Source organism: Chiloscyllium punctatum, chromosome 30 (assembly GCF_047496795.1).
Source record: "Chiloscyllium punctatum isolate Juve2018m chromosome 30, sChiPun1.3, whole genome shotgun sequence".
Lineage (NCBI taxonomy): Eukaryota > Metazoa > Chordata > Chondrichthyes > Orectolobiformes > Hemiscylliidae > Chiloscyllium > Chiloscyllium punctatum.
The window spans coordinates 5,438,577-5,464,858 of NC_092768.1; the positions used below are offsets into that span (position 1 = coordinate 5,438,577).

A 26,282-nucleotide genomic window follows, 5' to 3' on the forward strand; every position below is an offset into this window, starting at 1 on the left:
TTTTGTACTTCAGCATTCCCCAATCTATCACCATTTCAATCTGTCTTTCCTGCCGAACATAAGAATGAGGAGCAGCAGTAGGAAATTGAGCCCCTCAAGCCTGCTTCACTCTTCAATGCCATCGTGGCTGATCTCATCTCAGCCTCTACTCCCCTTTCCTGCTTACTCTCCATAGAAGACAACTTCACACTTACCCACAATACACTGCGCCTGCCATATCCTTGCCCTCTGACTCAACTTGTCTGAATCACCCTGAAAGCTTATGTCCTGCTATCCACTTCACTCCCACCTAGGCTTGTGTCATCAACGAACTTCGAATTGTTCTGGAGTCTGATTCCGATCTCAGTGTGTTGGATGGTGAAATTTCACCATCAATTAAAATGCTGTGATTAAAACTAGCCTGATGCCAACTACATAACTACTGCTGATTGTTGTTAAAGCTAAATTGGTTCACTAACCTCCTTTTGTGGAAGGAAAGCTGTAATTCTGACCTGATACTACCCTCCATGTGACTACAGATCCACAGTGATGTTGGTGATTCTTAACTGACCTTTGGACAGTAAATGCCCACTTCACCAGTAAAGCCCATGCTCTTCAAAAACAAAACAATAACCTTTTGTTTAGGACTTTGTCAAAAGCTTTCTGAAAATCCAAATACTGTACACCACATGCACTCGTCCTCCCTTGTCTATTCAATTAATGTTCTCATAAAAAACACCAAAAGCTTATCAAATCTGATTACTGTTTCTGAAATCTTTATTGTTAGTGAGTTTTGAGAAGACTTGTAGCTCAGGTTGAGGTTCTGGATGTAGGTTTGCTCACTGAGCTGGGAGGTTCATTTCCAGATGTTTTGTCACCCTATGAGGTAACATCTTCAGTGGGCCTCAAGCGTTTACATGATTCCTACTTTCTATTTATGTTTCTTTGGGTTGGTGATGTCATTTCCTGTGGCGATGTCACTTCCTGTCCTTTTTTGTCCGGGAATGGTAGATGGGATCTAACTCAATGTTGATAGAGTTAGTCCTGTTATATCACTTGAAGGTTCTCAAGACTTGAAATTTATTTTGTCATTAATAATCTGAGGCGAGTGTCCACAGATTCTGTGTAACTGTACGCGGTTTCGATGTTTCTTATCCCAAGTGAGAGTGAGCTAATTGAACTTTGTCACTCTCCTATCCTGGGCTGTGGTTGTTAACAAGTGTTTGGTTTTCCCATCGACAGCCCAGTATCACCTGTTATCTGTCCAACTGAGAGATCATCATTGTTCCCAGTTAGACTCTGCGTCTATTAATATACGTGTCATTCACCCTCCCAAAGGTAGACCTGTTGTAAAGTGGACTTCAAATATCGCTAATGTTCTTTTTCTTTTCCCATAGCACAACTGAAGTTTTTCCTGACCTTATTCGCTGGTAATAATATTTCTCTTATTGCCATTCTCATTGCCCTCATTTGCTGGCTTTGTATTCAAGGTAGGTCTGTGTGTAATATTCGAAACGTTATTCAGTGATCCACAACTTGAGTATGTCTGGGAAAAAATGCATTTTGTCAAAGCTTTCAGTTTTCACCTGTACAAGACCTCCCAGTGAAGGGGAAAGCCAACATTTCTGATACTTAAATGATCAGAGTGCAGTATTTGAACCTGCAACTGCATGTCAGATTTCTCGCTGTCTCACTGGGGTCATTCCTGCATCAAATTTACATTTGCAACGGAACAGTTTTGGTTTCCTTAATATATTTGAGTAAAGAAATTGGCGTGGGGTAAACTTTTTGTCACATGTCAGCTGACCTATTGGGAATCCTGCGGTTTCTCGCGCTGTAAGATTGGCCTGAACAATGCAGTCAGAGACACCTTTTCACTGTGTAAGCTGGATGCTGAGCTAAGGTGCATTCAAAACCACCCTGCAGGATAACGGCTGCCCCAATCAGATCATTTCTCACGATATGTCACACAAACTCATGTAAATCCTAAAGGTGATCATTCTGGGCCTTAAAGTGCCTTGTCGACCACAAATGACCCTGGAGGTATCTCAAACCTATCAGCAACAGGCAAAGCTAGCTGTTTCACGGGGCTAATATGCAGAAAAAACACAACTGATGTTTACCACCAACAGGATGCTGCCATCAAACCAATAAGACATTCTGCCTGCCATACACGAGTAATGTGGTCTCTGAATTTCAGTGCTGGTGTGATGGCAACTGGAGGCTGTATGTCAGATACTGGGGGATCATGTCAAACAGCTTATCCTTTCGGCTGTTCATGACAAGTGAGGTACTGACTGTACCCAACAGCTCATGTTTCCAAAACTCTCAACACCGTGTCTGATGTTAGATGTGATTCTGAAACTGGACAAAGTTCACTGGATAATCCTGAGTGCTTGAAAAATTACATTGGCCACCAAGTTAGGATTGTCAGACTGGCTTCACTGTGTGGAGTACTTGATGTATTAGAAGTTTCATATAGGAATGCTTAGAGTCCTTTTCTTTGCAGACCTAAAGACCCTGTACATGCACAGCACCTGTTTTAACTCCACCAAATAGGTGACAGCCAGTGACTGGCTATTTTCCCAGCACAGTTGTCTGATCACTCACAGTCAATCGTTCTTGCATACAATATAAAGAGAGCCTGGCAGTTAACAATCATCATAAACTGCTGCATTGTCCATGGCAGCATGGCTACCAGTCAGAATCAACATGCAAGCAATCAGAACTTTCCTCTTGTATAGGACAACTATTGGTTTGTTGGTGTTCTTGCAAATTGCTGAGTACAAGATAAAAAAAATTCAGGTCAGTATGTACTCACGAGTAACATTGACATCTTCGTGACAGCATACAATGTCAGATTTACTTGCAGCTATCAAATGATTATATCAGTGGTCTGTATAAAGCAATTTAGTTAATCTATGCCTATAACTAATTTCACTGACGTGGAGAGACCAAAGGGAGTATTCCCACTATTTTTATAATGTCACTTACAGAGAAAGAGACTAGACAAAATCTTCTTGGGGTTATACAGAATGGAAATAGATCCTTCAGTCCAATGAATCCACACCAACCATGTTCCCAAACTAAACTAGTCCCGCCTGCCTGCATTTGACCCGTATCCCTCCAATTCTTTCTTTCATGTATTAACTGTGTTTATAGCAAAGTAATAACTTCACTCCTTTGTCTTTTACAGGATACTCTGGTGAATTTTGCTGCAACTCATCTTAATTGATTGATTATTTTTCTGTCAATAAAGATCATAATTTATCATTGAAAAATGTCACGCTTTGTTGACCAACATGTATCTTTCTCAAGACGAATGAAACTGAGAAATAATTGCAACTATGCTAATGCAGCCCCAAAAGACTTATGTAAAATATGTGGCCCAGTGTAGGTTAACACAGTCGTGTGTCTGACTTGTTTAATCTGATGGTTTGAATGAGATGTTTGTCCATAACCGTAACCACTTGGATCATTGCTGTAGGTGTTACGATTGTGCCTCTGGTGACGTTACTGTTTGTTTCCATCATTTTGGTGTTTGCTGTGATTGCCATGGTCAATGTTTGGAACATGGACTATCTGTGCATGAGGAAATTCCTACACAAACCAGGTAAAGTATAATTTCTTTATGGTAAAATCTTTTTCGTATTAAAAACAAACACCGCCTAATTCATCATAACATCTATATTTCACAGGTTTTCGAGGTTTACTTGATGGAAGTCCCCTCCTGATTTCTTTAACTGTGATTGCCATCTCAATCACCATCCTGGTGGAGGAGATTCGTCAGAACGGTGAGTTTACTGTCAGCTCTTCATTACTGTTCAGAATATTTCATATAGATTGACTCCTGCCGTATCTTCATTGGCCTGTCCAGATTCGGGAGAATAAGATTGGCTGGATTCCCATTGCTAATGGCCAATCACTGACCTCCTGAGGAGACTATGTTAATATCACCAGCACTGCAGCCAATGGAGAGCAGCCTTACGAAGGTTATCAATCTGACCTCTCACCTGATCCCAGGGGTTTCCCACCCATTGGATTGGGCTGTTCTCCCTCACAGCTTGGACATGAAGTGAGAATGGGGTGGGAGAGTGGGATTCTGAGACACTGGACTGGACCTTACCTGTATGTGGCTGAGTGAGGGTCCTGTTGGGATTTTCACTGCGAGGTGTAATGAGACCTTACCAAACTCACCTCATTAACTCCCCAGCTCGGCCCCTGTGGCACACCTTCCACCTACTTTCCGTCCCCTTTGACTACTCACTGCTCCCAGAGCAACTCAGTTACACAGCAATTCCAGAGTATCCTCCCGAGACATTCTTTAAAAGGCTATAATGCACCCATACAGGTTTGGCATTGTGGCACTGTACCCTCACTGGCACTGCCCCTCACTGGCAGTATCCATCACTGACACTGGTGCACATCACTGCTCCTCACTGGCACTGCCCCTCACTGACACAGCAATGGCACAGTTGCCATTAAGCCCATGGGAGTGTGGCTGGCTCTCCCTTATACCCCCAGTTGCTCACCCTTATTATTGTTTGACCACAGTGCCACACACCAGACTTCCCCTCAGCTATTTCCAGTCTCAGCCCCCTCTCAGGGTCACCGCAGCACTGTGCCCAGTGTCCACTGGAGACTAGAGCTTCACATTGCTTGTCTCTGAGTGATGATCCCTGACTGTACAATCAGACATTTCCAAACATGAGCTTTTATTTAGAGCCGGCTAATCCGAGTGCAGTAAAAATGACTCAGGGCCGCACTTTACCTCACAGTGCCAACAAAACGCTGGCATCATCACCAACCTCACCTTCCATGATGGTCTGTTGCACCCAGTTCTCATCGACAGGAACTGGGGCTCAGACAGGTCCTGTCAGGCTTATAGCACCCAATGCAACCTAGCTGTCATGGAGAAGGAGAGCACGGTTTCCTCCGCCCATCCCCCCCTCCCACCGCCCAAGTCACCCACCCACAACCCCAATCACTTTCGTCCTCCTAATCATGGTATCCCTGTCTCCCTCCCCACCCCACCCCCAAAATTTCCACACCTGCTGTCCCTGTCTCTCCCTCCTCTCCCCGGTGTCCCTGTCTCCCTCCCCCCGAAAGCTGCTCCCGTACTCCCAGGTCCTCAGCTTCAGGCACATCCCCATTTGGTGAGCTCTTATTGGGTGGCATGCCAGGATGGAGCAGCATGCTGGGACAGTGCTGCATGCTGGGACGATGTTCCTACTACCCAGGCAGCAGCACTGATTCCATCATGGGTTGAAATACCTAACCATTCGGAGCTTGTTCAGATGACAAAGGTCACTGTGTTAATATGTTTGTGGGTACATGACCAGGATTGTACACTGAGACATCATTCACTCCCTGGAAGGAGCCAATCATATGGAGATTCAGAACTGCTGTCAACCTCACAGCCATGAGGAGAGCATGGCATCTTCCTGGGACTTCGGGAGCCCATGTTGATACAGTGACCAATATCCCTGCAGTGGCTGGGTGCAGGGCACTCGGGGAATGAGCTCTGATGGAACCAGAAGACAAGCATGTGTGAGGGATCCAAACAGTCAGTGCATGCCCTGCAGAGGAGGGCTATACACTAATCCAGACAGAGAGCCACCCCAATTAATGAGGGCCACGTCTCCATCACTCACTCAGCCTCAGCACGGGCACCAACTTGGTGAAAGGGGCAGGGCTGGTGGAGTGAACAACTCTTCACATCCCAGACGCACATCATTCATTCATCTTCACAATGCCCTCACCACAGCTTCGGGAACAGGAGGTGAAGTGATGGTCTCGGTCTGTCGCACAGCTTTAGAAATCTCACAAGTACAAGTTCGCCTGTGCCCACCCTTGGCCTTTGTGGCCTCTCACTGGTGCCAAGGTTAGCAATAAACAACAGGAACTAATGTTCAGTTTGAATGGCGCTGGTACAAATTGCCTTTGGCCATGGGCAGTGCCTGCTGAGGGAACGTGCTTCAGGGTCAGACGCTGGTCAGTGAAATAATTCCCATTGCATGTTGTTGAAGCGTACAAACACCTGCTTCCTGTATGGCTCTGCTATGTCCTAGTGTGGTGCTGACAGGGATCCTGGGCATTCTCCCACCAAGTTGATATTGGTCACACCCACTTTGCCATTTCCCAGTTGCATTGTGAACCATTAGGAAAGCAGGGAATGCAGCTCACGGTGAGCGGAGCTGTGCCTAATCACCAGGTTAACACCCTCCCCCGCCCCCCCCCCTCTCCCCGAGTCAGCCACAGCCCCGTTTCCACACATTCCAACCCCCCTCCCCGCCTACTGCCAAGTCCAGTGGGGCGACCCACCACATTGAACTTTGCCCCCACCTTCCTTGCCCGTTGCTTGAGGCCCGATGTTGCACCCTAACAGTGTGGCACAGCAAGGGCACAGATGCTGTCAGCAGGCAGATAGGCGCAATGTGTGTGAGGGAGCAGCCCTGAGGTGTGGCCTGGTCTAATCCAGAAACTGGGCACATGTCCCTGCACATAGTGTCCTTGCAGTAGACTTTCCATGCAGTTACCGGTGCTGTGTAAATGCCCATTGGATAAGTGGTGATTAGTGTGAACTAACTCGATGTGTTCACTGTTGTACACTTTCAGATCAAGGTTGCAGTGTTACCTCATTAACATGGAGCATGGTGGGCACAATATTGGGCATCGGACTTCTCATCTTTGCGGTTTACGTCACAATGTGGCACTGTAAGTATGAACTGGACCCAATATTCAGTGGTCTGCCCACTTTCTAAGGTGTGCAGTGATAGGGAAATCCCAAAGGTTCCTGCCACCACGTTAATGTTTAAACTGGGAAGAGGGACAAGGAAATCTCACCACTACATGAACCATCCCACCCCTTGATGTTCACACAACGTCACTGTGTGGGAGCTAAGGGCACATCGTTCTGACCTGATGGTGGTGGTGTGGGCAGAACCTGAAGAAGAAATAGCAGAGAGGGGACCTCATGGAAGTGAAAGAGATACTTTGTTTGTTCCACAACTCTCAACCATGGCAGGGGGTATCCCACTGCAGTGTCTGGGACTGGTCTAGACCAGCAGGTAGAGACTGACACGGTGGTGAGTCTGTAACTCCACCGGCATTGGATCGCAGCACTGACCGTACAGTAGGAGGTTATTCAGATAGACCAGCTATCCTTAGTAGCCACACACTCAGATGACAAGCAACATGAGATCAAATGGGACAACACTACTATTATAGGACAAGCCAAACAGAGAACAGCCAGGGAATTCCTATAGGCATGGTACTCACCACAGATTCAATCAATAAGCACATCGACCTGGACCCAATATACCAGCCACTGCAACGGACAGCTGGAACTGACAACCAGAAGCGGCAGATTCAAACCACTACAAATGCCGGAGGAAAGATCACAGAAGCGCTTCACAGGAGGCTCCCAAGCACTGAGGATGTCACCTAGACAGGGGATGAAACGTCTGCAACACAAATTCCCAGCTCGGCAAACAGAACCACAACAACGAGCACCCGAGCTACAAATCTTCTCTCAAACTTTGATAGAACATAACCTATATTTATAAATTTTTATGTTCCAAGCAGGTAACCTATAGCAGGGATTTAAGGTATGGGTTCCGGGATGTGAAGGGACGATTTAGAAAACAAATATCAGGAAGTATTTCAGACCCTGGGTATATACAGCCAGCTGGGATCATTATGAAGGTCTGAGCAGGAAGCTGGGTACTGGGGGAAACAGAAAGCAGGATGTGACAATGGGGAAGCAATTGGGATGGGGAATTATGATAGACTGAGGTCAACAACAGGCCTGCAATGTTATTCTGTATCCAGTGACTGGGAATGACAAATGATCTTTGTTTTATTACAGACTCAAATAAGAAGAGAAGGAGAAAACCAATACCTGGTGGTGCATGGCAGGTATTTTATTATTAATACAAATCTCGATTTCTGCAGGGTTTTCGATTGAAAGACACTGCCTGCTCAGCATGGATCAGTATTCTGTAGACATGTACACAGACAGGCCAGAGGGAATCTTCCTGCTGTGGTTATAATGTCACTGACACAGAGAGAGAGAGAGAGAGAGACAGGCCAGAGGGAATCTTCCTGCTGTGGTTATAAGGTCACTGACACAGAGAGAGAGAGAGAGAGAGACCAGAGGGAATCTTCCTGCTGTGATTATAATGTCACTGACACAGAGAGAGAGAGACCAGAGGGAATCTTCCTGCTGTGTTTATAATGTCACTGACACAGAGAGAGAGAGACCAGAGGGAATCTTCCTGCTGTGTTTATAATGTCACTGACACAGAGAGAGAGAGAGAGACCAGAGGGAATCTTCCTGACCTAACCTTCCTCCTCTAACCTAATAATAAGACCTGTTGTGGTAAGTCGGTAAGTGCTGCATTTTGCTTGTACTATTCTTTAGACCTAGTAACCTTTACTTTTAGAGGGATGTTAGTGAAGGCAGTGCAATGTTCCTCTTGCAACATGTTTGAGGTGAGGGATGCCATGGTCGTCCCTGCTGATTACACTTGCAGGAAGAGCACCCCATCTCCAGCTCCTCCAAGACCGTGTTAGGGAACTGGAGCTGGAGTTGGATGAACTTAGGATCATTCGGGAGGCAGAGGAGGTCATAAATCGAAGCTTTAGGGAAGTAGTAACTCCAAAGATTGCAGACAGATGGGTGACAGTGAGGGGGACTGGGCGGAAGCAGCCAGTGCAGGGACCCCCTGCGGCCGTTCCCCTCAAGAACAAGTATACCGTTTTGGATACTTGTGGGGGGGGATGACTTACCAGTGGTAAGCAATGGGGTTCAGGCCTCTGGCACGGAGCCTGTCCCCGTTGCTCAGAAGGGAAGGGTGGAGAAGAGCAGAGCAATAGTTATGGGGGACTCGATAGTTTGGGGCACAGATAGGCAGTTTTTGGGGGCGAGAGAGACTCACGTTTGGTATGTTGCCTCCCATGTGCAAGGGTACGTGACGTCTCTGATCGTGTTTTCCGGGTCCTTAAGGGGGAGGGGGAGCAGCCCGAAGTCGTGGTCCACATTGGCACCAACGACATAGGTAGGAGGAGGGCTGAGGATGTTAGGCAGGCTTTCAGGGAGCTAGGTTGGAAGCTCAGAGTTAGAACGAACAGAGTTGTTGTCTCTGGTTTGTTACCCGTGCCACGTGATAGAGAGTCGAGGAATAGGGAGAGAGAACAGTTAAATGCGTGGCTACAGGGATAGTGCAGGAGGGAGGGACTCCGGTATCTGGATAACTGGGGTTCTTTCTGGGGAAGGTGGGACCTCTATAAACAGGATGGTCTACACCTGAACCTGAGGGGCACCAGTATCCTTGGGGGGAGGTTTGCTAGTCCTCTTGGGGTGGGGGGTTTAAACTAACTCTGCAAGGGCATGGGAACCCAGACTGTAGCTTTAGGGTGCAGGACCTGGAGTGTAGGGAGGTTAGGATCATGGCCTCAATCTCAAAGGAGGGGGCCTGTAAACAGGAAAGTGGCTTGAAGTGTGTATACTTCAATGCAAGAAGTATACGAAATAAGGTAGGTGAACTTGCAGCGTGGGTTGGTACCTGGGATTTCAATGTGGCTATTACGGAGACATGGGTAGAACAGGGACAGGATTGGCTGTTGCAGGTTCCAGGGTTTAAATGTTTTAGTAGGGTCAGAGGTGGGGGTAAAAGAGGGGGAGGTGTGGCATGGCTTGTCAAAGATAGTATTACAGCGGTGGAAAGGACGATGGATGAAGACTCGCCATCTGAGGTAGTTTGGGCTGAGGTTAGGAATAGGAAAGGTGAGGTCACCCTGTTAGGAGTCTTTTACAGGCCTCCTAATAATCCTAGAAACATAGAAGAAAGGATTGCGAGGATGATTCAGGAGAAGAGTGAAAGTAATAGGGTGGTTGTTATGGGGGCTTTAACTTTCCTGATATTGATTGGGAAAGCTATAGCTCGAGTTCGTTAGATGGGTCGGTGTTTGTCCAATGTGTGCAGGAGGGTTTCCTGACACAATATGTAGACAGGCCAATAAGAGGTGAGGCCATACTGGATTTGGTTCTAGGTAATGAACCAGGCCAGGTGTTAGATTTAGAGGTAGGTGAGCACTTTGGGGACAGTGACCACAATTCGGTGACTTTTACTCTAGTGATGGAGAGGGATAAGTGTGCATTGCAGGGTAAGAGTTATAGCTGGGGGCAGGGAAATTATGATGTGGTGAGACACGACTTCGGATGCGTGGCTTGGAGAAATAGGCTTCTCAAGGCAAGGGCGCAATTGATATGTGGAGCTTGTTCAAGGAGCAACTATTGAGTGTCCTTGATAATTATGTACCTGTCAGACAGGGAGGAAAGGGTCGTGTGAGGGAGCTATGGTTTAATAAGGAATTGGAATCCTTTGTTAAAGGGAAGAGGGCAGCCTATGTAAAGATGAGGCGTGAAGGTTCAATTGGGGCGATTGAGAGTTATAAGGTAGCCAGGAAGGATCTGAAGAGAGAGCTAAGAGCAGCAAGGAGGGGACATGAAAAGTCCTTAGTTGGTAGGATTAGGGAAAACCCAAAGGTTTTCTAAAGGTATGTCAGGATTAAAAGAATGACTAGGGTAGGAATAGGTCCAGTCAAGGATAGTAGTGGGAAGTTGCGTGTGGAGGTTGAAGAGATTGGGGAGACACTGAATGAATACTTTTTGTCAGTATTCATTCAGGAACAGGATATTGTTGCCGATGAGAATACTGAGTCACAATTAATTAGAATGGACGGCTTTGAGGTATGTAAGGAAGAGGTGTTGGAAATTCTGGAAAGGGTGAAAATAGATAAGTCCCCTGGGCCCAATGGCATTTATCCTAGGATTCTCTGGGAAGCAAGGGAGGAGATTGCAGAGCCATTGGCCTTGATTTTTATGTCCTCGTTGTCTACAGGAATAGTGCCAGAAGACTGGAGGATAGCAAATGTGGTTCCACTGTTCAAGAAGGGGAGTAGGGATAACCCTAGTAACTATAGGCCGGTGAGCCTCACTTCTGTTGTGGGCAAAGTCTTAGAGAGAATTGTAAGGGATAGGATTTATGAACATCTGGATAGGAACAATGTGATCGAGGATAGTCAGCATGGTTTTGTGAAGGGCAGATCATGCCTCACAAACCTTATTGAATTCTTTGAGAAGGTGACTAAGGAGGTGGGCGAGGGTAAAGCGGTAGATGTGGTGTATATGAATTTTAGTAAGGCGTTTGATAAGATTCCCCATGGTAGGCTACTGCAAAAAATATGGAGGTATGGCATTGGGGGTGAGTTGGAGGTTTGGATTAGGAATTGGCTGGCTGGAAGAAGACAGAGGGTAGTAGTTGGTGGTAAAGATTCATCTTGGAGTGCAGTTACTAGTGGTGTTCCGCAAGGATCTGTTTTGGGACCATTGCTGTTTGTCATTTTTATAAATGACCTGGAGGAGGGGCTAGAAGGTTGGGTGAGCAAGTTTGCGGATGATACGAAAGTTGGTGGAGTTGTTGACAGTGAGGAAGGAAATGTCAGGTTACAGCAGGATATAGATAAGCTGCAGAGCTGGGCAGAAAGGTGGCAAATGGAGTTCAATGTGGGTAAGTGTGAGGTGATTCACTTTGGTATGAGTAACAAAAAGATGGGATACTGGGCTAATGGTTGTCTGGGATATAGGTGAATTAATGTTACTTCTGCAATTCTGCAATTCCATTTTACAAAGTAAATGAGCTCACACCAGTGTGTAATTGTTTTGGCCAAGAGCTGAGTCAACAAGAATGGAAACGATGTGGAGGAAATATATAATTGTTTTTGTATTAGCTAAAAATGTATGCAAGAAAGAAATGGGACTGCAAGACAACGGTAGATATTCCGGGCAAATAGATAAGATGTTGTGAGGGGATGAAGTTAAGCTAGATACGCCTGTACAAACAGTAGGTATAAACATCTGTTTGCCACTTTTACAGAAACATAGGAACAAACTCCAATTAAAAGGGCTTAGTGATAAGATGCTGTGAGGGAAAGGTACAGATGGAGGAGGTAGATAATGATGAAGAAAGAATATGCCCAACAATGACCTACAGCGGGATGAGGTCAAACGGCCTTGTGAGGTCAGAAATAAGCATTTTGTCACAGACAAGGCTGGATAAGGCAAGAGATAATGGGGCCAGTCTTAGGGAAGTGGGAGATGTAAACAGGGGAGGAGCAATGTAGAACAAAAGAAACCAAATTATATAAATATTGTGTATGAATTGAATTTGGTGTGTGTATGTCCTCTGCCTTATAGACACTGGACATCACACCCACTTGCAAGTGTAAAATCAATGACACTACTGATTCAGATCTTGTCTCGGACTGAAATTATTGAAGTGAGTGAGCTTTGTTTCTCACAATTGGGGGCTCGTCCGGGATGTTCTTCCATCGCCAGGGGGGAGTGGCTGGCCCTGGACACTGGGAAGACGCGTCCCGTTCCCCATTGAGGAGCGGTCTCGTGTCCCGGTTTGGTCCGCTCCCTTGGGCGACTTGTACGAATCGCACAAGAGAGACATCTGAATCAGACAGTGAAAGGAGATCGATAGAAAATACGGCACAAAGGGGCCAGGCAACTCTGTGCACAGACCAGGGTAAGAAGTTTTACCTCGGTGGCCGGGATTGAGTTTTAGTAGTTAATAAGGGACTAACGAAGGAACTCAATATGGGTTGTGCCGTGGGTAAGGAAAAAGCCTCCGGGAAAACAAAAGAAGAAAAAAGCAATGGAAATGGAGGTGGGGTCTCTTACAACATATCTCCAGAAAGTCCTTTGGGCAGGATGTTGTGGAATTGGCAAAATAATACTTGTACAAGGGAAAAAATGATTAAATATTGTTGCTTCGTATCGACTAGGGAATCCATTCTTCGTCCTGCCGTTTTCTGGCCAAAATACAGGTCAGACGAAGACTGGGTTTGTAAATATCTGAATTTATTTGTCAATGAGTGAGAGAGAGAGAATGAAGAGAGCTGTACAGCTGGTAGAAAGTTTAACCCTTTGTGATTTGGTTTGAATGCACATTTGTTTGTTGGCGATTGAATGTTTGTGCTTTATTCCCTGGAGCTTGAGTTCCAGGACTGTTTTGAATCTGATTTTTATTATGGAAACTTAACATGATTTCTTTAAAGGTTAAGGATTCTATAGAGGTTATGAAAAAAAGAATGATAACTCCTGTTCTTTTTACAGAGAAAGATACAGAAGATGGAAGGGTGGAGCGAAAAACCATTAGAAGACTTGTTAAGAGAGGCACAGAAAGTGTTTGTAAAGAGAGAGGATGAGAGACAAAAACAGAAGGTGAAAATGATGGTAGCTACGGTTGATGAGGTAGTTAAGAAAAGAATGGAACCAATATTGAGCAACCGGAGCGGCGGGTGGCAGCATGTAGGACAGAGAGGAAGAGGACAAGGGGGAGCATTTGATAGAGGGTTTGAGCGACAGGGGCAGAGATGGAGGTCTCCACAGGCAGGATGCTAGTATTGTGGAAAGATAGGGCACTTTAGGCGGGAGTGTCCTGATCTACAAAGGGAAGAAAGGGCAATTCCTCTTATGAATTTTGATGAAGAATAGGGGTGTCAGGGGTTCCTGCCCTCGGGGGCCCACCAGGAACCCTTGATAAACCTGAAGGTGGGACCCTATAGGGAAGAGGTAGTCTTCCTAGTAGGTATGGGGGCAGCACGGTCATCGCTGAATTTTTAACCAAAGAAAGTAGGAATGTCGACATGCTCAATAACTGCTTCCGGGGTAAAAGGGGAGGGATTTACTGTTCCAGTATTTGAACCTATGATGATAGAAGGTCCTAAGGATAGGGTCACAGGGGAACTGTTGTATATCCCTGATATAGGAAGTAACTTACTCGGGAGAGACTTAATTATCCTCTTAGGACTGGAGATTGGAATTCAGGAAAAAGAAATAGTTGTACAAATGGCAATGTTGACAGAGGATATGGAGAGAGAGATAGACTACAGATCCCTCCCCTTGAAGAAAATTTAAAAAGGAAAGGGGACATTGTCTGTGAGCGACAATATCCCATTTCCATAAAAGGTAAATGAGGACTGTAGCCAGTAATTGAGGGACTGATTAGAGATTAAGTAAGGTCCCCCATGACCACAAATGGCTTAGTGTGATAGATTTAAAGGATGCCTTTTGGGCTTGTCCCTTGGTGGAGGAAAGACTTGGGACTATCCCCCTATGAAATCTTATTTGGGTTACCTTACTTGGGAACGAATGGAGAATTGCCAATTCCCGAAACTAAAGATTTGTTTTTAAAGAAGTACATACTGGGCTTATCCTCCTCTTTGTCTTTCCTCAGGGAACAGAGTTTATTGGCACAAAATCCACCCCTGGAATTCACCGTTCATCCCATCCGGCCGGGCGATTGGATCTTAGTAAAAGCATGGACAGAGACTATATTGCTGCCGGACTGGGAAGGGCCGTACCAGGCTCTTTTGACCGAAACGGCAATAAGGACAACGGAGAAAGGTTGGACTCACTACACTCGGATCAAAGGTCCAGTGGAATCTCCAGTTGAGGAAGAAGTCTGGACAGCCAAATCAACGCAAGATCCGCTGAAACTCAGACTAAAGAGACTTTGAGTAACTGATTATACAGTGGCGACACGAGCGCGGGATTATTTCTGTAAGGTTGTATATGAAGTCTTTTTGTGCTTCAGCATGATGTTTAGAATACTGGGAGTGCTTAGAGTTATGATGCTAGCCCTCTTAGTATTGGGATTTTGTCAAATATCATTTTCATATGTATTATTAACATTCCTGAGTCTGATAATCCACAAGTAATAGACGCTGATGCATGCAACTTAGTGAATTGTCGGGATGTAAATAATCACAGACAGTACCGCAGCTCAGAAATACATCTTAAGTCCTATGGGGATGGCCTTGGGGATGGTACTTGGTATAATGGTCTCATCACAGTACACCAGGCCCCCTTCCGATCAGCTCGCGATTGTCCCGATAAAAAGTGTAACCCAATATACCTAACTATAAGGAAAACCACATGGCATGAAACAATCCTGGGGGGGGGCACCTATGAGATACAATGAAATGAAACATTTGGGATAGAAATGAAAGCAAATGGGAAGGATTTCTTGTGCTGTTGTTTTCAAATTAGCGTAGGACAGGGAAAACAGGTAGAACTACTGGGTAATAAGATACAACCTTTCACCCCTCCCGCTGATCCTAAAGTAGTAAACATTATAGAGGTAATGGACTTGAAACAGACTATCGAAATAGAAACTGGATACGGGGATGCAAATGCCTGGGTTGAATGGGTAAAGTACACTGTAAAAAGTCTGAACAAAAGCAATTGCTATGCATGTGCCTCCGGTAGGCCAGTGGCCCAGGTGGTTTCCTTTACGCTCGGGTAGAAGCGAGACAGGAAGGGCATGAAATGTATGATAGCCCTGTACCAGGATGAGACTGCATGGAATGATAGGAATTGTACCTCCCTATCTCTGATGTTCCCTCCCTTGAAGAAGAAAGTTGCAAAAGTCCCCCCCACATTTTCCGCCGCAGTTGGAAATCACACCTCGTGTGTGCGTAGACGAGGTACAAGTCGGTCGAGAGATTTGGGGGAGCTGAAATTATGTACAGAGATTAAGAATATTACCGAAACAGAGAAGGGAGGGAACTACTCAGCACTGAAGGTTCCCCGAGCGGATCTGTGGTGGGACTGTGGAGGCAAAATATTGAGACCCACCCTGCCTCCGGATTGGAGAGGGATATGTGCAATTGTACAATTGGCAATTCCATTTACCCTGGCATTTGAGAACGAAAAGATAGTGAGGAAAAAGGGAAGGAGTAAGAGATTACTGTTAGACACTTCTTTCGATGACAGGATTTATCTTGATTTGGTAGGAGTCCCGAGGGGAGTACCTGATGAATTCAAGGCTCGTAACCAGATTGCAGCAGGCTTTGAGTCAGCTCTCTTTTGGTGGGTAACAATTAATAAAAATGTAGATTGGATAAATTACATTTTCTATAATCAGCAGCGATTTATAAATTATATAAGAGATGAGGTTAAAGGAATATCAGAACAGCTTGATGCGACAAGTAGGATGGCATGGGAAAACAGAATGGCCCTTGATATGATTTTAGCAGAAAAAGGGTGTGTGTGTGTTGTTAGGAGGAAGTTGTTGTACCTTTATTCCTAATAACACTGCATCTGATGGTTAAATTACTCAGGCCTTAAGGGGATTGACTACCGTAGCAGAGGAACTGGCTGAGAATCCAGGAGTAGACACATCTCTCACAGGGTGGCTTGATTCCTGGTTTGGAAGGTAGAAGGGGATGTATCTGTCCTTACTTCCCTGATAGTAGTAGTCGGGGTATTGGTGGCCATTGGCTGTTGTATCATACCCTGTATACAAGGGCTCACCCAAAGACTGATTGAAACAGCCTTGATGAAACAGGTGCCCCTAAAAGAAAAAGGCAGAAGAACTTTATCGACTAAATAATGACGGGATGAGTGAGACCAAGATGGATGAAATCTCCGGAATGAGGCTTGCGAATTTCGGGGCGATGCTTAAAAGAGAAATGCAGAAGGTAACAAATGGTAATTAAATAAAAAAGGGGAAATTGTGGGATAAAGGTAAATTAATGTTGCTTCTGCAATTCTGCAATTCCATTTTACAAAGTAAATGAACTCACACCAGTGTTTAATTGTTTTGGCCAAGAGCTGAGTCAACAAGAATGGAAACGATGTGGAAGAAATATATAATTGTTTTGGTATTAGCTAAAAATGTATGCAAGAAAGAAACGGGACTGCAAGACAATCTGCAAGACAATGGTAAATATTCCGGGCAAATAGATAAGATGTTGTGAGGGGATGAAGTTAAGCTAGATACGCCTGTACAAACAGTAGGTATAAACATCTGTTTGCCACTTTTACAGAAACACAGGAACAAACTCCAATTAAAAGGGCTTAGTGATAAGATGCTGTGAGGGAAAGGTACAGATGGAGGGGGTAGATAATGATGAAGAAAGAATATGTCCAACAATGACCTACAGCGGGATGAGGTCAAACGGTCTTGTGAGGCCAGAAATAAGCATTTTGTCACAGACAAGGCTGGATAAGGCAAGAGATAAACAGGAGTAATGGGGCCAGTCTTAGGGAAGTGGAGGATGTAAACAGGAGAGGAGCAATGTAAAACAAAAGAAACCAAATTATATAAATATTGTGTATGAATTGAATTTGGTGTGTGTATGTCCTCTGCCTTATAGACACTGGGCATCACACCCACTTGCAAGTGTGAAATAACTGACACTACTGATTCAGATCTTGTCTCGGACTGAAATTATTGAAGTGAGTGAGCTTTGTTTCTCACAGTCGGATACTTGGTAGTGTGGATGAGCAGAGGGATCTTGGTGTCCATGTACACAGATCTCTGAAAGTTGCCACCCAGGTAAATAGTGCGGTGAAGAAGGCATATGGCGTACTGGCTTTTATTGGTAGAGGAATTGAGTTCCGGAGTCCTGAGGTCATGTTGCAGTTGTATAAGACTCTGGTGTGGCCGCATCTGGAGTATTGTGTGCAGTTTTGGTCGTCATACTATAGGAAGGATGTGGAGGCACTGGAACGGGTGCAGAGGAGGTTTACCAGGATGTTGCCTGGTATGGTAGGAAGATCGTATGAGGAAAGGCTGAGGCACTTGGGGCTGTTTTCATTGGAGAAAAGAAGGTTTAGGGGTGACTTGATAGAGGTGTACAAGATGATTAGGGGTTTAGATAGGGTTGACCATGAGAACCTTTTTCCACGTATGGAGTCAGCTATTACGAGGGGGCATAGCTTTAACTTAAGGGGTGGTAGGTATAGGACAGATGTTAGGGGTAGGTTCTTTACTCAACGAGTCGTGAGTTCATGGAATGCCCTGCCAGTAGCAGTGGTGGACTCTCCCTCTTTATGGGCATTTAAACGGGCATTGGATAGGCATATGGAGGATAGTGGGCTAGTGTAGGTTAGGTAGGCTTGGATTGGCGCAACATTGAGGGCCAAAGGGCCTGCACTGCGCTGTATTTTTCTATGTTCTATGGTCTATGTTCCTGTTGTGTTTATAATGTCACTGATACACAGAGAGAGAGAGGGAGAGACCAGAGGGAATCTTCCTGCTGTGTTTATAATGTCACTGACACCGAGAGAGACCAGAGGGAATCTTTCTGCTGTGTTTATAATGTCACTGATACAGAGATGGAGGCCAGAGGGAATCTTCCTGCTGTGTTTATAATGTCACTGATACAGAGAGAGAGAGACCAGAGGGAATCTTCCTGTTGTGTTTATAATGTAACTGACACAGAGAGGGAGAGAGTGACCAGAGGGACTATTCCTGCAGGGTTTATAATGTCACTGACACAGAGAGTGAGTGAGACCGGAGTGAATCTTCCTGCTTTGTTTATAATGTCACTGACACAGAAAGAGAGAGAAAGAGACCAGAGGGAATCTTCCTGCTGTGTTTATAGGGTCACTGACACAGAGAGAGACCAGGAGGAATCTTCCTGCTGTGTTTATAATGTCACTGACACAGAGAGAGAGAGTCCAGAGGGAATCTTCCTCCTGTGTTTATAATGTCACTGACACAAAGAGAGAGTGACCAGCGGGAATATTCCTGCTGTTTATATCACTGACACAGAGGGAGAGAGAGAGAGACCAGAGGGAATCTTCCTGCTGTTTTTATAATTTCACTGACACCGAGAGAGAGAGAGAAACCAGAGGGAATCTTCCTGCTGTGTTTATAATTTCACTGACACCGAGAGAGAGAGAGAAACCAGAGGGAATCTTGCTGCTGTGTTTATAATTTCACTGACACCGAGAGAGAGAGAGAAACCGGAGGGAATCTTCCTACTGTGTTTATAATGTCAGTAACTCAGACAGAGAGAGAGAGAGACCAGAAGAAATCTTCCTATTGTATTCATAATGTCACTGACACAGCGAGAGATCAGAGGGAATCTTCCTTCTGTGTTTGGATTGTCACTGACACAGAGAGAGAGAGAGAGAGAGACCCGAGGGAATCTTCCTGCTGTGTTTATAGTGTTACTGACACAAAGAGAGAGTGACCAGCGGGAATATTCCTGCTGTTTACATCACTGACGCAGAGGGAGAGAGAGAGAGACCAGAGGGAATCTTCCTCCTGTGTTTATAATGTCACTGACACAGAGAGAGAGAGAGAGAGACCAGAGGGAATCTTCCTCCTGTGTTTATAATGTCACTGACACAGGGATAGACCAGAGGGAATCTTCCTGCTGTGTTTATAATGTCACTGACACAGGGATAGACCAGAGGGAATCTTTCTGCTGTGTTTATAATGTCACTGACAGAGAGAGAGAGTCCAGAGGGAATCTTCCTGCTGTGTTTATAATGTCACTGATACAGAGAGGGATAGACCAGAGGGAATCTTCCTGCTTTGTTTATAATGTCACTGACACAGACAGAGAGAGAGACCAGAGGGAATTTTCCTCCTGTGTTTATAATGTCACTGACAGAGAGGCAGAGAGAGTCCAGAGGGAATCTTCCTGCTGTATTTATAATGTCACTGATACAGAGAGCGAGAGAGAGAGTGACCAGAGGGAATCTTCTTTCAGTGTTTGTAATGTCACTGACACAGAGAGAGAGAGAGACCAGAGGGAATCTTCCTGCTGTGTTTATAATGTCACTGATACAGAGGGAGAGACCGGAAGAAATCTTCCTACTGTAATCATAATGTCACTGACACAGAGAGAGATCAGAGGGAATCTTCCTTCTGTGTTGGTAATGTCACTGATACAGAGAGAGAGAGCAGACGAAATCTTCCTACTGTATTCATAATGTCACTGACACAGAGAGCGAGAGAGAGAGTGACCAGAGGGAATCTTCCTTCAGTGTTTGTAATGTCATTGACGCAGAGAGAGAGAGAGAGACCAGAAGGAATCTTCCTGCTGTGTTTATCAGGTCACTGACACAGAGACAGAGAGACACCCGAGGGAATCTTCCTGCTGTGTTTATAGTGTTACTGACACAAAGAGACAGTGACCAACGGGAATATTCTTGCTGTTTATATCACTGACGCAGAGAGAGAGAGAGAGAGAGACCAGAGGGAATCTTCCTGCTGTGTTTATAATGTCACTGACCGAGAGAGAGAGAGACCTGAGGGAATCTTCCTACTGTGTTTATAATATCACTGACACCGAGAGAGAGAGAAACCAGAGGGAATCTTCCTGCTGTGTTTATAATGTCACTGACACAGACACAGAGAGAGAAACCAGAGGGAATCTTCCTGCTGCGATTATAATTTCTTTGATACCGAGAGAGAAAAACCAGAGGGAATGTTCCTTCTGTTTTTATAATGTCACTGACACAGACAGAGAGATAGAGAGACCAGAGGGAATCTTTCTACTCTGTTTATAATGTCACTAACAGAGAGAGAGAGACCAGAGGAAATCTTTTTGCTGTGTTTATAATATCACTGACACAGACAGAGAGGGAGAGAGACCAGAGGGAATATTCCTACTGTGTTTATAATGTCACTGACAGAGAGAGACCAGAGGGAACCTACTTGATGTGTTTGTAATTTCACTGACACCGTGAGAGAGAGAGAGAAACCAGAGGGAATTTTCCTGCTGTGTTTATAATGTCACTGACAGACAGAGAGAGAGGGAGACCAGACGGAATCTTCCTCCTGTGTTTATCATGTCACTGACACAGAGAGAGAGAGAGATGACCAGAGGGACTCATTTTGCTGTGTGTATAATGTCACTGACAGAGAGACAGAGACCAGAGGGAATTTTCCTGCTGTGTTTATAATGTCACTGACACAGACAGAGAGGGAGAGAGACCAGTGGAAATATTCCTGTTGTTTATGTCACTGACACAGAGAGAGAGAGAGAGAGAGACCCGAGGGAATCTTCCTGCTGTGTTTATAGTGTTACTGACACAAAGAGAGAGTGACCAGCGGGAATATTCCTGCTGTTTACATCACTGACGCAGAGGGAGAGAGAGAGAGACCAGAGGGAATCTTCCTCCTGTGTTTATAATGTCACTGACACAGAGAGAGAGAGAGAGAGACCAGAGGGAATCTTCCTCCTGTGTTTATAATGTCACTGACACAGGGATAGACCAGAGGGAATCTTCCTGCTGTGTTTATAATGTCACTGACACAGGGATAGACCAGAGGGAATCTTTCTGCTGTGTTTATAATGTCACTGACAGAGAGAGAGAGTCCAGAGGGAATCTTCCTGCTGTGTTTATAATGTCACTGATACAGAGAGGGATAGACCAGAGGGAATCTTCCTGCTTTGTTTATAATGTCACTGACACAGACAGAGAGAGAGACCAGAGGGAATTTTCCTCCTGTGTTTATAATGTCACTGACAGAGAGGCAGAGAGAGTCCAGAGGGAATCTTCCTGCTGTATTTATAATGTCACTGATACAGAGAGCGAGAGAGAGAGTGACCAGAGGGAATCTTCTTTCAGTGTTTGTAATGTCACTGACACAGAGAGAGAGAGAGACCAGAGGGAATCTTCCTGCTGTGTTTATAATGTCACTGATACAGAGGGAGAGACCGGAAGAAATCTTCCTACTGTAATCATAATGTCACTGACACAGAGAGAGATCAGAGGGAATCTTCCTTCTGTGTTGGTAATGTCACTGATACAGAGAGAGAGAGCAGACGAAATCTTCCTACTGTATTCATAATGTCACTGACACAGAGAGCGAGAGAGAGAGTGACCAGAGGGAATCTTCCTTCAGTGTTTGTAATGTCATTGACGCAGAGAGAGAGAGAGAGAGAGACCAGAAGGAATCTTCCTGCTGTGTTTATCAGGTCACTGACACAGAGACAGAGAGACACCCGAGGGAATCTTCCTGCTGTGTTTATAGTGTTACTGACACAAAGAGACAGTGACCAACGGGAATATTCTTGCTGTTTATATCATTGACGCAGAGAGAGAGAGAGAGAGAGACCAGAGGGAATCTTCCTGCTGTGTTTATAATGTCACTGACCGAGAGAGAGAGAGACCTGAGGGAATCTTCCTACTGTGTTTATAATATCACTGACACCGAGAGAGAGAGAAACCAGAGGGAATCTTCCTGCTGTGTTTATAATGTCACTGACACAGACACAGAGAGAGAAACCAGAGGGAATCTTCCTGCTGCGATTATAATTTCTTTGATACCGAGAGAGAAAAACCAGAGGGAATGTTCCTTCTGTTTTTATAATGTCACTGACACAGACAGAGAGATAGAGAGACCAGAGGGAATCTTTCTACTCGGTTTATAATGTCACTAACAGAGAGAGAGAGACCAGAGGAAATCTTTTTGCTGTGTTTATAATATCACTGACACAGACAGAGAGGGAGAGAGACCAGAGGGAATATTCCTACTGTGTTTATAATGTCACTGACAGAGAGAGACCAGAGGGAACCTACCTGATGTGTTTGTAATTTCACTGACACCGTGAGAGAGAGAGAGAAACGAGAGGGAATTTTCCTGCTGTGTTTATAATGTCACTGACAGACAGAGAGAGAGGGAGACCAGACGGAATCTTCCTACTGTGTTTATAATGTCACTGACACAGAGAGAGATCAGAGGGAATCTTCCTCCTGTGTTTATCATGTCACTGACAGAGAGAGAGAGAGAGATGACCAGAGGGACTCTTTTTGCTGTGTGTATAATGTCACTGACACAGACAGAGAGAGAGAGAGACCAGAGGGAATCTTCCTCCTGTGTTTATAATGTCACTAACAGAGAGAGAGAGACCAGAGGGAATCTTCCTGCTGTGTTTATAATGTCACAGACACAGAGAGAGTCCAGAGGGAATCTTCCTGCTGTGTTTATAATGTCACTGACACAGACAGAGACCAGAGGGAATCTTCCTGCTGTGTTTATAATTTCACTGACACAGACACACAGAGAGAAACCAGAAGGGATCTACCTGCTGTGTTTATAATGTCACTGACACAGACACAGAGAGAGAAACCAGAGGGAATCTTCCTGCTGTGTTTATAAGGTCACTGACAGAGAGAGAGAGAGAGACCAGAGGGAATCATCCTGCTGCGATTATAATTTCATTGATACCGAGAGAGAAAAACCAGAGGGAATCTTCCTTCTGTTTTTATAATATCACTGACACAGAGAGAAACAGACCAGAGAGAATCTTCCTGCTGTGTTTATAATGTCACTGACAGAGAGAGACTGACCAGAGGGAATCTTCCTGCTGTGTTTATAATGTCACTGACACAGACAGAGAGGGAGAGAGACCAGTGGAAATATTCCTGTTGTTTATGTCACTGACACAGAGAGAGACAGAGAGGGAGAGACCCGAGGGAATCGTCCTGCTGTGGTTATAATGTCACTGACACAGAGAGAGAGAGAGAGTCCAGAGGGAATCTTCCTCCTGTGTTTATAATGTCACTGACACAGAGAGAGTGACCAGAAGGGATCTACCTGCTGTGTGTATAATGTCACTGACAGAGAGAGAGAGAGAGACCAGAGGGAATCTTTCTACTCTGTTTATAATGTCACTAACAGAGAGAGAGAGACCAGAGGGAATCTTCCTGGTGTTTATGTCACTGACACAGAGAGACATCAGAGGGAATCTTCCTCCTGTGTTTATCATGTCACTGACACAGAGAGAGAGAGAGATGACCAGAGGGATTCATTTTGCTAATTGTTTGTAATTTCACTGACACCGTGAGAGATAGAGGGAGACCAGAGGGAATCTTCCTACTGTGTTTATAATGTCACTAACCGAGAGAGAGAGACTAGAAAGAGTCTTCCTGCTGTGTTTGTAATGTCACTGACACAAAGAGGGAGAGAGACGAGAGGGAATCTTCCTCCTGTGTTTATAATGTCACTAACAGAGAGAATCCAGAGGGAATCTTCCTGCTGTGTTTATAATGTCACTGACACAGAGAGAGTCCAGAGGGAATCTTCCTGCTGTGTTTATAATTTCACTGACACTGAGAGAGAGAGACAGAGACCAGAGGGAATCTTCCTGCTGTGTTTATAATGTCACTGACACAGACACAGAGAGAGAAACCAGAGGGAATCTTCCTGCTGTGTTTATAATGTCACTAACATAGAGAGACCAGAGGGAATCTTTCTACTCTGTTTATAGTGTCACTTACAGAGAGAGAGAAAGAGACCAGAGGGAATCGTCCTGCTGTGTTTATAATGTCACTGACACAGAGAGAGAGAGAGTCCAGAAGGAATCTTCCTACTGTGTTTATAATGTCACTGACAGAGAGAGACCAGAGGGAATCGTCCTGCTGTGTTTATAATGTCACTGACAGAGAGAGACCAGAGGGAATCTTCCTGATGTGTTTGTAATGTCACTGACACCGAGAAAGAGAGAGAGAGAAATCAGAGGGAATCTTCCTGCTGTGTTTATAATGTCACTGACACAGAGAGAGAGAGAGAGACCAGAGGGAATCTTCCTGCTGTGTTTATAATGTCACTGCCACAGGCACAGAGAGAGAAACCAGAGGGAATCTTCCTGCTGTGTTTATAATGTCACTGACACAGACACAGAGAGAGAAACCAGAGGGAATTTTCCTGCTGTGTTTGTAATGTCACTGACACAGAGAGAGAGAGAGTCCAGAGGGAATCTTCCTACTGTGTTTATAATGTCACTGACAGAGAGAGACCAGAGGGAATCTTCCTGATGTGTTTGTAATTTCACTGACACCGAGAGAGAGAGAGAGAGAGAGAGAAACCAGAGGGAATTTTCCTGCTGTGTTTATAATGTCACTGACACAGACAGAGAGAGAGAGAGAGAGAGACCAGAGGGAATCTTCCTACTGTGTTTATAATGTCACTGACACAGAGAGAGATCAGAGGGAATCTTCCTCCTGTGTTTATCATGTCACTGACACAAAGAGAGAGAGAGATGACCAGAGGGACTCATTTTGCTGTGTGTATAATGTCACTGACAGAGAGAGAGAGAGAGAGACCAGAGGGAATTTCCCTGCTGTGTTTATAACGTCACTGACACAGAGAGGGAGAGAGTGACCTGAGGGAATATTCCTGCTGGGTTTATAATGTCCCTGACACAGAGAGAGAGAGAGATGACCAGAGGGACTCTTTTTGCTGTGTGTATAATGTCACTGACAGAGAGAGAGAGAGAGAGATCAGAGGGAATCTTCCTGCTGTGTTTATAAGGTCACAGACACAGAGAGAGTGACCAGAAGGGATCTACCTGCTGTGTTTATAATGTCACTGACACAGACAGAGAGAAATAGAGACCAGAGAGAATCTTCCTGCTGTGATTATAATGTCACTGACACAGACAGAGAGAGAGAGAGACCAGAGGGAATCTTTCTACTGTGTTTATAATGTCACTAACCGAGAGAGAGAGAGACTAGAAAGAGTCTTCCTGCTGTGTTTGTAATGTCACTGACACAGAGAGGGAGAGAGACGAGAGGGAATCTTCCTCCTGTGTTTATAATGTCACTAACAGAGAGAGAGAGACCAGAGGGAATCTTCCTGCTGTGTTTATAATGTCACTGACACAGACAGAGACCAGAGGGAATCTTCCTGCTGTGTTTATAATTTCACTGACACCGAGAGAGAGAGCGAAACCAGAGGGAATCTTCCTGCTGTGTTTATAATGTCACTGATACAGACAGAGAGAGGGAGAGACCAGAGGGAATCTTCCTGCTGTGTTCATAATGTCACTGACACAGAGAGAGAGAGAGAGAGACCAGAGGGAATCTTCCTGCTGTATTTATAATGTCACTGACAGAGAGAGAGACCAGAGGGAATCTTCCTGCTGTGTTTATAATGTCACTGACACAGAGAGAGAGAGAGAGTGAGACCAGAGGGAATCTTCCTGCTGTGTTTATAATGTCACTGACACAGAGAGTGAGTGAGACCGGAGGGAATCTTCCTGCTGTGTTTATAATGTCACTGACACAGAGAGAGACCAGAGGGAATCTTCCTGCTGTGTTTATAATGTCACTGATACAGAGAGAGAGTCCAGAGGGAATCTTCCTCCTGTGTTTATAATGTCACTGATACAGAGAGAGAGAGAGACCAGAGGGAATCTTCCTGCTGTGTTTATAATGTCACTGACAGAGAGGGAGAGTCCAGAGGGAATCTTCCTGCTGTGTTTATAGTGTTACTGACACAAAGAGAGAGTGACCAGCGGGAATATTCCTGCTGTTTATATCACTGACACAGAGGGAGAGAGAGAGAGAGAGAGACCGGAGCGAATCTTCCTGCTGTGTTTATAATGTCAGTAACTCAGACAGAAAGAGAGAGAGACCAGAAGAAATCTTCCTATTGTATTCATAATGTCACTGACACAGCGAGAGATCA

General features: G+C 45.1%; 1 protein-coding gene across 2 annotated transcripts in view; it reads left to right on the forward strand.

Moving 5' to 3' along the window:
- LOC140455144 (uncharacterized) overlaps positions 1 to 14,794 on the forward strand; it is a 68,155-nt gene extending 53,361 nt beyond the window's left edge. Inside the window, exons 5-11 of one of the 2 annotated variants that reach the window (XM_072549823.1) lie at positions 1,377 to 1,469; positions 3,467 to 3,592; positions 3,678 to 3,773; positions 6,598 to 6,696; positions 7,850 to 7,899; positions 13,169 to 13,276; positions 14,292 to 14,794. In XM_072549823.1, coding sequence (XP_072405924.1) covers positions 1,377 to 1,469; positions 3,467 to 3,592; positions 3,678 to 3,773; positions 6,598 to 6,696; positions 7,850 to 7,899; positions 13,169 to 13,276; positions 14,292 to 14,510 — 791 coding nt within the window. In that variant the 3' untranslated portion in view covers positions 14,511 to 14,794. Of the gene's footprint in view, positions 1 to 1,376; positions 1,470 to 3,466; positions 3,593 to 3,677; positions 3,774 to 6,597; positions 6,697 to 7,849; positions 7,900 to 13,168; positions 13,307 to 14,291 lie in introns of both variants that reach the window. The other variant, XM_072549822.1, reaches the window with a different exon arrangement.
- The last annotated feature ends 11,488 nt before the right edge of the window (positions 14,795 to 26,282 follow it).